Below are 12,669 nucleotides of genomic sequence, written 5' to 3' on the forward strand. Positions count from 1 at the left end.
GGTGCAGCGTTACCAGAAAAGCCTGCTGCGCGGCATAGTGCCGGCCAGGGTGCGGAGACACCGCACGGGGGCTAGAAAGCAGAGTGATAAGTCAGTTCCGTCTGCGTCCTGGATCCTGCCACAAAAATCCTCTTAATTATTCTCCTGAGGCAAATCTTCTCTTTTCTCAGCTGTGAAGGATGTTTGTAGTTATAACACATTGCTTACGTTGGTCTCTGAAGAACAGTATATGATAGGAATGCTTTACAAACACTTTATTATTATGAATTCTGGTTTATGCATGAGGAAACTGAGGGATGACACCAGAAAGCAGCTCTCCCAAAATCACACAGCTACACGTGATCCGTGCAGCAAACCATACAACCTTACGCCTTTGAAATTGCTGTGATTGCTGGGGAGCCAGCTGAGAGCAGTGATGGTGAGCATGGAAGAAACAAACCGCGTCTGCTTTCCTGTGAGCTTTGGCACTCCGTACCAGACAGGCATTAGCTTTCCAAACAGACAACTCAGCCCAATTCCTTTTCAAGCTCCTTTATGTCACAACGTTTCTGGGCTTGATCTCCAGGATCTTTTCTTGCGAGGTCCAGTGAGCAAGACACCATGAGGAACCCGAAACAAACCCTACGAGTGCTGCAGGGACTGCAGTTCTTCCTCTTACATCCCTGTGTCATGGTGGATCGATGCTGTCTCGTCCCTCTGCGTTGTAACTGTTCTGCTGTCAGTGCTTGAGCCATGAGAAAATTATGTAATTAATAATAATTATGTAGATTTCTGCAGCATCTTTCATCCAAGTGATCCAAAGCTCTTTACAGTCAGTAATTAAGACTCATAAATTGTGAATTGCATAAAAGGTATATGGGGATCTCTTCAGGGCTGAGATGAAGCCATCTCTTGGGCAGGATGTTGCAGCTGATTGACGTCCTATAGCAATTGCATTTCCTCTTTTGATATTATTTTGTTAACTGATGGTCTCTGATACATTTTTGTACATGTGCCCAGAGGCTGGTTTGAGGATAATGAACGTATTATATATGGCTTTTGCATAATGAACTGAATTATTTATTTGGCTAGTAAGAGGCTGGTAATAGACCGAAATGTTCCAAAGGTGAGAATATTTGAAAGAACGGGATGACTCAGTAAGGGAACACTAAATTAACATCTTCTGTCAAAAAGGTTTGCACCCAGTCCTCTACAAACATGCGTGATAACTGACAGCACACAGTTTTCTCTTTATTTCCATGTAGCTGTGTGTGGTTAAAGGCTCTGGTTTTGCAGATCAAGCTGTAGGTTTCAATTTATATGTTGGGACTGAAGCAAGACTCAATGTGTTACAGAGTCCTGGTCTGCCAGGCTGCCTAAGATGCAGTTGGTGGTAAAATTCCCAAGGCAGTCTGTATTCTGGACCCTCTTTCTGACCTTACACACTGATCTTTTTTCTACCGCCAAGCCCACAGCTGCCGCCTGCTGTTGCTCCTCTGGCTGAACAGTGGTGGAAGCAGGCGTGCTTTCTAAGAGGTTTATTTAGCTACGCGTATCTGCTTCAATCGGAGTGGACCCTTCCATGCTGGGACACGCAGTCTCCCGAGACTGCACTACCAGCTGCAAAGTGACAACTGCTACTATCAACAAGGCGAGGCTGTCAGAAACCCAGCCAGCTGGCAGCGTGATTTTGGGGTGGGTAAACTGTAAGCATCCCTCATCACGCTCAATGAGAAAGACCTTTTATGCTGCAATTAATTTTCAAGCAGCAGCTCCTTTTCCAAAAACATCATCCAACCTGTCAAAATCTTTGGGATAATTCAATTATCTTTGCATCAGATTCTAGATAATTGATGAAACCTCAAGCTACAAGTATGTTTGGCATGAATTACATTTCCTGGACTGAAATTTTCTTCCCCTTTTGGGAACGTGCAGAAGGGCTGAAGCTCCAATCCACAGTTAGTCACTCAGCCTCGGACTCTGGAGATCTGAACTGGAAACACGAATAACATCAGGTTCTAGGGTTTTTAACAGAATGTGACAGTTTAATTAACTGAGCAATCAGTTGAAATGTGACTTCAGGACATAGGCTGGCCAACATCAGAGAACCTGGGCGGCACATCCCTAAATTAAAAAATTCAAAGATTAAAAAAAGCCTCACTGCTTGGTGATTTTTCCCCTCTCCATAGCTAGAAAAATAAACAAACTTTAATATTTCAAAAGACCTAAATGGGATGCTCTTGTTTGGACAGAATTAATAAAGCAGAACAAGACTTCGTTGATAGCTTGGTGTCTTTGACTCAGATAATTAATCACAGGGAACTCCTCTCCTCAATTACAGCATTCAGAAAAACACAAATGTAACAAATCATGTTACAGGGCATTGCCATTTCTCACATCTTCCGGGCAGTCTGTTCATTTATTTACATGTATTTACATGATGGGATTCTATCTGATACATAGACTTCTCACTGCTTTGGGAACACAAACAATAAAAACTACGGGCTTTCATAGCCTGGATCTCACTCTGGAGTCCAAAAGATATAAGGAGTCAGAGATGCCTTTGTACAGAAACACACTACAAGCTTAAAAATCATATATTCTAAACATTGCCATTAGTATTGCTAAAAATATCGAATATTATTTCAAACAAATAATTAGGCATCTTAGATGAATTTGCAAAATAAGCAATACAAATACTAATCGCTAATTATCCAAGAATTAATGGTGGGGGAGAGTGGGAAAGATGCAGCACGTACATACAACGGCACACAACAGGATGCCGGGAAAGCTGTAAAACGGAGAAGGCACAACTGATACCATTGCAGTAGGGGTGCTCCAAAACTGCAGTCACAGCAGCTTCAGTTACAGACTTGTATTTTTATATATATATATTTTAAATGGAAAAACAAGTGGCTGCATGCACACAAAATGCATTGCAAATTTGGATGTGGCTCACCTCAGTCCATTAGCCTTAATGGGGACGGGAGGGTTGGTACTGGCTTCTCAGCTGTGCTGAGGATTTCAAAGAAGGGAATTATCCCACATCCCAGCCAGGCAAAAATTAACTGATTTTATTAAAACATTGTGATCCCTCCTTGTCTCCTTCCACTGAGCACATGCCCAAGGAGGAAGGTTTGTTCTGCTGCGCCTGGCAGTTGGGCATAAGTAAGGGGTGAGGGGTTTCTGTCTGACTCTCAGTGGGTGGGTTAAAACCTGAGCCTTGCAGTGTAATACAGAACAAAATGGGGAGGGAAAAAAAAATTAAAAATCCTCACTCCCAGCAGAAAGAGCTGCGTGTGTGACCTCCTGCTGCTGACCTCTGGGCAGATGAGCTCTGGGAAGGAGCACTGAGCAGGAGCATAGACATGGGGAACAGAAAAGCCCTCACCGCAGTTTCTGCAGCTTTTCCCCAGCCCTGACCCTGCTGCAGGCTGTTCCTTGCAGCCTTTTCTCCAGAGCTTTCGCGTCACTCTGGAATTATTGTGGTTTACTGAAAACAAACAGAATGGTTCCTACCTTGTCTGTGCAGGTGGTATTGCCAGCATTGTGTGTGACTCACCTCAGATGACCTTTCTCCAATTCACAGTGTTTTTCCCAAATTCTTGGCCACTTATGGTGTCATAAATACTTTAATAAAACCAAGTTTAAATAAAAGAAATCTAGTTAAAACCCACTATCTCTGTTTCTCCATTTATGCTTTTTTTCCCTTTTTGTTCCTCTAAATGCCTCAAAGAGTATGAGAAGTGGAGCAGCACATGCCAGCAGTCGGATGTTTCTACAAACCAGGGATACTGGGAGAGACAAGGCTGAGGTGACTTTGCCCCTTCAGAACTCTCCTGAAGTTACAGCACAACAGGCACGCACATTTTTAAATGCAAGAAAGAGAAACCCCGCCATGAAACTCAAACACTGCCCCCAGACACAACTGCAACATTTTATCCCGGACTTTGTGCCCGTGAATTCAGCTGTAGAGTGCAAATTCTCTGCCCAGCACTTTGCTCCCGGGGCAGCCCCTCGGGGAGCTCAGCACCGCGGCCCGTGCCCGCACTCTCCCCGCACGCCAGGAGAGGGTGCCAAGCTCCCGGCTTCTGCACGGATTTCACCAGCAAAGCCCGGCTCCGGCATCCCTGAGCCATCCCTCTCCAAGGGCTGCGATCAAAACACCGACCAGCGCACCCCAGGTCTGGAGCGAAAGCTCCTAATTGTGACCCAAAGTTGCCCAAATGCCTTTAACTCTCTTTCAGCGGTATGGGCAGAAAGTGCCTGAAACTCGCCTGAGGACATCAGGGCAGGATAAATGTTTTGGGGTTTTTTTTTTTGGCTATATTTAAAAAAGGAGCTGGCGCTTTTGGCTTGCGGTGGACGTGGGTACCGCTCGTGGGAGGGGGGTGGAGGGTGGGAGCGGCCGAGCTTCTGGAGATCGATGTAACCTCGTAAGATCTGCGAGGCAGGAGCATAGGAGATCAATTCCTACTGCGAAGCGACCGGGAGGTTTATCAGAAACAGAACCTGACCCATGAACTTTCAGAATTACTGGTTTTATATATATATATATGAGAGGAAAAAATCACCGGCACTGGGAGGCGCAGCTTTTATCCCTAAAGGATAAGCCCAAATTCCCGGGCAGCCGCTCTGCCGGGCTCTCCACCCTACCCTTAGCACCCTTCGGAGAAACCTGCGGGGTTACGGGATAAAATGAACGTTGCTCGAGCGAGCAGACCCCCAGAAAGGAATCTCGCAGAGCGGGGTCTGCGGATTCCCTGGGCTGTACGTGCGCTTTAAATTCCCCCTCCTCACGAGAAATTCCCCGCAAACCCGCAGCCCCCACGCGTGTCCCTGCCCGGGGAGGCTAGAGCCGTAGCATCGCCGCCCGCGAGCACCCCGGGTGGGTGTGTGTTAAAAATATTAATGATAACGGCAGGAGGAAAATGACTCTTTAGGGGCTGCTCCGCAGGGGCAGGGAAAACGGCACAAAACACCCTAAAACGTGTGCGCAGGTGAGGGGGGGCCCCGCTTCCCCCCCCCGTCCTCGCCCGCCGCGGGTGTCGCAACCGCGCCCGGCCTCAGCCGCGCCCCGCGGGGAGGAGGTGGGGGGAAGGCGGCGCGCAAGCAGCGCGCAGGCAGCGCGCAGGGGAAGCGGGGGGGGGGCTCGGGCAGCGCTGCCGGCCCCGCGCCCGGCCCCGCGCCGCGGTGGCTGCGCGGCCGCGCTGCGGCGGCGCGGATGCTGTCGGTGCCGGTGCCGGTGGCGGGGGCGGCGCGGGGCGCGGGCTCCCTGCCCCGCCGGGGCACCATGTGCAGCGGCGTCGGTTGTTTCTGGGCTCTGCTCTCCGCCGGCCTCTTGGCCGCCTGCGCTGCCGCCTTCCTCTCCCCGGCCTGGCTGCTGCCGCCCGGCCGCGCCGCCGCCGGTTTCGGTTTGCTCTGGCGCTGCGCCGGGCCGCCCCGCGCCTGCCACGGTTCCGCCGGCCCCGGCGGCTTCGGAGACATCCCCTCCGGCTCCTGGCAGGTGAGCGCCTACCCCCTCGCGGCGTCCCCCACCGTCTACTTCGGGCTCCCCCCCATCCCCTCGACATGCCCCAGGCTCCCCGGCATCCCCCATCACCTCCCCGGCGTCCCCCCTGCCCTTCCCCGGGCTCCCTGGCATCCCTTCGACATGCTCCCAGCTCCCCGGCGTCACTCCGACGCCTCCCCGGCATCCCTCCGACGTGGCCCGGGCTCCCTGCTACCCTCCCTCCATCATCCCTCCCACATCGCGCCAGGTCTGCCCCAGGCTCTCCACTATCTCTCTATCCTCCTCACCTCCCTAAGGTCCCTCTGTCATCACCCTAGCATCCCCCGTTCTGACCCAGGCTCCCCAGCATCCCCTCATCCTATCCCCCAGACCTGCTCCAGCATCCCTGTCCTGCCCTGAGCATCCCTGGCATCTCCCGCATCCTGCATGCTGCCCCCAAACATTCTCTGCATCTCCCCATGCTGCTCTCAAGCATCCCTTTCATTGCCTGCATCCCCCATCCTACCCCGGAGCACCTCCTGCGTGTCCCGTGGTCCCCGTGGGGCTACATCCCTTTTTGGGATGCTGCACAAAAACCTCCCCGGGTTCGTGCCGGCGTGGTGGTCAGTGCAGCCTGAACGTGGCTGCCGTGCACATCCCGGCCGTGGCCCCAGCAGTGCCGCAGGTCTGACCCGGCCACCCTGCCCTGCCAGGGCTGCTGGCCGTGTCGCCGAGGCCTCAAATCCCTCCAGCCCTCCCGGGCAAGCTCCCACTTGGGCATGCGGGAGCTGGGGGAGAAAAGGGAGCGGTTTGATGCTCCCCAGCGGGATACTGAGCATCACTTGTCAGCTGAATTTGCTAAGTGGGATGGTTGAAACTTCTGCCCCTGGGACACGAGGATCCAGAAATCAAGCCTGGACGTGGGGGACTGCGGCTGTTCTTCTGCCTGGCCAGCCCGGGGTGATGCCCTTGCCAGGTTTTGGGAGGAAGGGGGCCAAAGCCTCCCCACTTGCCCCATGGAGCCTGGGGTTGCTATGATGTCCTGGTGACAGAGCCACTCATCCCTGCTAGGTGTGCACGGGGATCACACAAAGCCCGGCCCCAGCATCCCACCACCCTCTTGCCCCCTTTCTTCCTCCTCTCCTCTCCTTGTCTTTTATTCTTAGCTTCTTACCCTGAGGTTGTGCATGTGATTTCGCTACCACTGCTCAAAAGAGACGAGATTTGACTTGCTCTGGGTTGCTACGTTGCAGAAATCCCAGCACGAGGGCTAAATCCCCGAGAGGTGGTGGCTGTGTCCGGCACAATGGGGGTCAGTAGTTGAATTTCGCAGCCTGCTGTGAAGCTACGCTGTTATCTCTCCCAGGATGCCAGGTCTGCGTGCGATTGCTTAAATCCCATCATGGTCCTTAAAAATGTCATTAAAGACAAATATTGTGATTTGCAAAGAAAAGCACCGGCTGCATAAAATCCTTCCTATTTATATAAAAATGTGCAAAAATGCTGTTGTTTCCGTAAGTTGGCCTTTGTTCTGATGTTTTTGCAAACGTAATTCAGATAAACACTTCCAAGTAATAACAAACTTTAAAGATAAGGGTGAAGCTCAGCAGTGACTCATTTGAGCAAGCTTCAGCTACTCACAGCCTCAGCCAACTAATAGCCTCTGAAAAGACTTTAGATCCAAAATATAACACAACGCAAAGCCTCTGAGCTCCTGAGCTTGGGCTGTGGTAGGGATGAATAATATCAGGGAACCGAGTGGAGTTTTCAAGGGATTTTGGTGACACATCCTTGTCACCTTCATTAACGCCACCCAAATAATTCATGAACAACAAACAGTGCGGTCTCTTTCAGGGGAAAATGCTCCCTTACTAGCTTGCTGCCACGATGAGGATGAGAATACCTGTTGTGATGGTGATTTGATGAGGTGGAATATAATAAAATATCCCTGACAGCTTTGCTAAGGCAGGCAACAGCTTTGGCTTTCATGCATGAGCAGCCTCCAAACCCGCACGCCTCGGTGCTCGGGACAGGGGGAGCCGAGTGCTATGAGCTCCGTGCGCAAGTTCAAGCAGGTGATTCTCCTTTTTGGAGAGATGGGGAAATCATGACTCCTTTTTCTTTGCTTTCAGAACTTGTGACATTCATTTCCCATCTTTCAAGGAATCTTGTGGGCAGCTCCTTTTTTAAATGAAAGCCAAGAGCCTAACATGGAGGGGAATTTAGGAGCTTTTGAAAACAGCCACTGGCTTTTTGCTGAAGTGGTGGAGGCTGCCAAGAAGGATGTGAAGCTGTGGCGATGGGGGCAAAGGAAGCAAAAGCCAACATAGGGATCAGGAGCTCTTCTAGCTGGTGGCACATCTGGGGAGGATGCCCACCTGCAGCACAGAGGGGGTGGGAGCAGCCCACAGCCAGGATGTCCATCCTTGGGGAACGTTTTTCTTTTTGTTTCCTGAAACGTGCACGGTTACCGTGTTTCAAATGTTTCCCTGCTCAAATGTGCCGATTTGGTGATGGGGTGGGGGAGCGTTCAGCCCTGCAAATGATCGTTAATGCCAGTTGTGTGTTTGCACTTGGGGGATTATGTTAATCATGCTACAAATGATGCTTTGAATCATGTCTAGAGGTTAATTAACATGCCTTTCTTCTCTTAAGAGGGCCTTCACGTCCGCTTAGAGTTGCTGGCTTTTTTCTGCTTCCTTTCATAATTACTTTGCAGCTCTCTGATATCATGGGTACCTTTAATTTAACCCTGTCAGTGCTCAGGCTGCTGGGGATTTATGCCGTGCTCAGCATCGTGATGGTGATTTGATGGGGTGGAAGATGATAAAATACCCCTGTCGCCTGGAGATGTTGCGGCTAGGCTCTTGTGTGGGCTGAGACCTCACAGGAGCTGATGGAAACTGGAGAGGGTCTGGCTGGAGCCAGGTGAAGAGAGAGGATGGTGCTGGTGCTGTTGCCCACGGGCCACAGCCAGTTTGTGAGCAGGGCCCTTACATGGACAATTAATGGAAAGGAGGATTCGTTGTGGGAGGACCTGAGCTGTCAGGGCTGGAAAGGGCCATCCCGAGGGGTGCAGGCACCGTGGGGAGAGGGCATTGCTCTTGGGAGGCCAACCGGTAGCGTTGGGAAAAGCAGGTGAGCTTCTGAGCTCTGAGCTTCTTCATTGCATCTCACAACTTTCCTTTTTTTTTTGGTGCCAGATCCCTGTGTGCATATGTGTGCATGCAAAATAGTGCTTTACCCTGAGCTAATTTATTTTCTCTTTCAGTGGGAGCATTTGGCTCATGGGTTCCTGTCTCAATGCTGCACTTCGGAAGCTAGTGCTGCTTCATTTCAAATTTCTATTTTTATTTTTCCAGATAGTCTCCAATTATTTTCAGGCTTTGCCAAGCATGTAATCTAAAATAAAAGAATCTGATCAGCCCATGATATTCAGGTTAAAACCACATGGACCATTTGCCTATGAAGCCCCTGATGGCCTGCTGGAGCAGAGCACAAAATGACCCACTCAGGACAGGGGGAAAGACTTTGCACAGCCCCAGGAGTTCCCTGAGTGGGTCTTTCCTGGATTTGTGCCCATAACAGGACTTGAAAAGATTCAGTGCAGATTAGTGAAAAAGCACAGTAAACCTGCTTACCCTTTTACTAGAAGACGTTGAAAGGTGTCATAAACCTTCATTGCCGGTTTCTCACTGTGTCAGTTCAGCACTGGATTCCTGGTGTAATCTGAGGTTTGCCAGTTGGAGTCAAATTTGCGGAGCTATGCAGCAGCTCCATTCCTGGTGAAAAAGCACATGGGGTGCTCATACAGACGGGAAGGAGAAGGTTTCTGGAAAAGCTGTCGCTCTTCTTTTAGCACAGGCTCTGACTCAAGGGAGAGCTCAGCGTTTTGGGAGTCCCTGGCTTGTGATGTGACCCAAGCAGGGAGCCACGTGCAAGACTGGCTCTGGGGCAGAGTCTGCTCTACCTCCAGGGGCCATGTATCAGGCCAGCATGTTAATTTGGGATTACTGGGAAATCAAGGTTTAGCTCCCCACCCTAAGAACTTCCCAAGAGAGCAGACCGTTCCCAGCTTACTCTGTCTACCAGTAAGTTTGATTTTTAATTGCACTTACACAACCTTGGCAAGAGGTACAAGCGCTCAGCAATTCTTGAAATCACCATCTTCCTCTTTATGCATATTACTTTAGAATAGACTTTATCTCCTTTCATTAGCCACCCAGAGTTTTTTGACCTACATTAATACAACAGAAAATAGGCGCTGTTGGAGAAACCTGTAATTCCTAGGCTCTGGCCTCATAACCATAACCAGGACTCACTGACCAGTGAACCACTCACCACTAAGCAGGGCTGAAATGGGTGCTGAGACAGGATCAGCTTATGGGTGGGCTGTGGAAGGTCAAGCTGATTGAAAATACAGACAAGATGCTCTCAAGATTAATTCTATCAACTCCGCTCAACAGAAGATGGAAGCTGCTTTGCTTAAAGAAAGGCACGGAGAGCTGGGCACTAGCTGCAGCGTTGCTGCTTGGGCTGCTGAGATGTGGCTGCTCGTGACAATGATGGCTTCACACTGGGTCACCTGCCCACAAGCCTGCTCGACAAACAGGGAGTCCTGAACCCTGTGCCCGTCAGAGACATTTTGGGCTGAACATTGCATTTCTCTTTTGTAGCGCCCAGAGCAGAGTCTGGCTCAGGGGTTTTGATGGTGGGACATTCCCTCCATCCCCTTGAGGCTGTAAGTCCCCTCCCTTCGGGCTTTTCTCCACTGGCTCTGTAAGGAGAAACCAGATGGGAGAGCTTTGTGACCGGTGGGGGTGTTCCCTGGCCCAGGATGATGAGCCCAGCTTTGCTGCTGGCGCCGGAAAGGGCTCATCCCAAGGAAGGATAATAACAGAGTGCGGGTAAGAAGGTCTGATCTGCTACCCAGCGACAGCACACTGCTTGCTGCCTAATTAAAATTTTATTAAGTTGGTTCACATCCCTTGATGGAGGTCACAGGCACACCATTGATGTGCTAATGTCTTACTTTCCCCCTTTTTTTTTCTCTTTCACCACTATCCATCATCCTCTTAGATAAAGCAGTGCTATTAGGAACTGCTTTCCAGCATTCCCAGATGCAATGGCTCTGGAAGAAAGACAGCCGTAATTCATCAGACTTATTATCTGTCTCTTATTTTCTCCCTAATTAAAAACATACTTTTTTTTTTTTTCTTGAATTGGTCTGGGCGTTAACCCCTCTGATGTTTGTGTTGAATGTCCTGATCAGCTTGAAAATGGGAAAATTACCTAGAAGGCCAGGACTGGCCAAGCTGTGTCTGGGTTGTGGGTTTTTTGTGGAATTCTGTGTGTGAGCAGCTAAATCTGGGCTTGGGAGAAATACTCCCCTGCGTGTGTTGTGACATGGGCAGGTCCTCATCAACCAAATCCTTCCCCAAGAAATGGGGTCTGGAGCCTCCATACCTCTCTGCATCCCTGTGCCCCAGCCCAAAGCACCCTGGCTCAGGGGACTCTTAGACATCAGCCATCTCCTGGGCAGCATCACGTCTGGGGCTCTGTGTTACGGCTGGGCTGGTTTGGGGAAGTTAGAACCGCTCTCACGATTCCCATCGGATGACAGCAGGCACTTCCCAGTGCTGCTGGGCAGGGGATAGCATCTGCATGGGAGCAGGATGGAGAGGGAAGATCAAATAGGAAGGAGAAAGCTCTCAGATGGCACCGAAAGGAAGGTAATTGCCGGGGAGGAGAAGATGAGGATGTGTGGGATCCTCTTCCTGGCCGTCGCTTTAATGCCGACCAGATGGCGGATGTTTGTTTCTGTGACTTATGTGGGGGAAATATGAACAAGCTGCGAGGCTCGATCCACCCACCCCTGTGCATGCAGCGTCTCCTGCAGAGGCAGGCGCCTCTCTGTTGTGCTAGGTGGGTATTCCTGGTTTTTACCAAGATCTCTTTTGTCCTGCTGTTATGGGTGCAGGGTAGTCTCGCTCAGTGTGGTGTGGATGAAAGCAGGGGTCTTAGGGTCCAGTGCAAAACTCACAGGAAGGTTTGGGAGGAGCGAAGGACTTGGTGGCTGTGTGGTGCCGGTGACAGCGACTCATGGGGTGCAAGGGCACGCGGGGACTCCGTCAGGCACCAAGGTGGAGGGAAGGCAGCTTTGCCACTCCAGCGCTGCTGCTGTCCTGCAGATAGATATCAGTCTGAGAATTTGCACTGATACTTTCCAGCCCTCTTTATTTGCCCTCCAACAGGCGGTGGCGACTGCTCCTCCTCTACCAGGAACCTGGCCAGGGGCATCTCGAGCCACGCAGCAAAGCTAGAACCAGCTGCCAACATCTGCATCCACTTCCCAGCATCAGCCCCCGGTGTGGCCTCCCGGGTCCTTGCCAGCACTGTTGCAAATCCCAAAACCCAGATCCCCACTCAACACCTCCATCCAGCACTGACTGATTTTTTAACAAGGTTAAAAACTCTTGTGTCCATTCACTTTCTGCCTCTCCAGGTACAGCGCTCTGCAGTTTAACCCCAAAATGTATTCCCTAAATTAATTATTTAATCACACAGAGCTCTGATGGGAAGGGACCACAAGTAAAAAGAGAAAACGGTTTGATTAATTTTACCCCCTCTTACAGTTGATTTTACAGCCAGTTTTTCCCCAGCTCATTTGGGGTTTCTCAGACCTTTTCTGCCTCAACAGGCACCCCAAGAAAGCCAGACATGCTGTGACCTTCACTCTTTCTTTTTCTCGCTTAGCCTATGGCTTTATTTCCTAATTATTTAGAGTATGTATTTTCTGTCTCCATATGCAAAGATGCCTAAGCATTTGAGCAGGGCTGAAATATCCAAGCAGTCTGTAACCTTGCCTTCAGCCTACTGCTCCGGGTACCACAGGGCCCATCTGGGATGGCAGCTCTCAGGGTTGGTCAAGTTGCAATTAATAAATTGCATTAATAAACTAATGTGCATTGTGGTGTGACCCAGTGCACAGGACACAATGGCAGGAGCTTTACCAATTTGGTTTATCTTGGTCAAGCCAAATGCTGGGTACCATTTTGCAGCACTAACTCGTTAGACTGGACAATTTTTTCTCCCTTTGCCCTTTTCACTTTAAACTGTAAAGATCATGGATGCTAGTTTCAAAAGATGGGTTAACTGTTTGTCTTTTTTTTTTTTTTTTTTTTTAATTTTCATTAGGG

General features: G+C 50.2%; 1 protein-coding gene across 1 annotated transcript in view; it reads left to right on the plus strand.

Annotated features, from left to right (window-relative positions):
* Positions 1-5,153: 5,153 nt before the first annotated feature.
* LHFPL7 (LHFPL tetraspan subfamily member 7) overlaps positions 5,154-12,669 on the plus strand; it is a 65,275-nt gene continuing 57,759 nt past the window's right edge. Inside the window, exon 1 of the mRNA XM_086763147.1 lies at positions 5,154-5,485. Coding sequence (XP_086619273.1) covers positions 5,204-5,485 — 282 coding nt within the window. The 5' untranslated portion in view covers positions 5,154-5,203. The remainder of the gene's footprint in view (positions 5,486-12,669) is intronic.

This window comes from Chlamydotis macqueenii, chromosome 19, assembly GCF_036417535.1.
Source record: "Chlamydotis macqueenii isolate bChlMac1 chromosome 19, bChlMac1.mat, whole genome shotgun sequence".
Taxonomy (NCBI): domain Eukaryota; kingdom Metazoa; phylum Chordata; class Aves; order Otidiformes; family Otididae; genus Chlamydotis; species Chlamydotis macqueenii.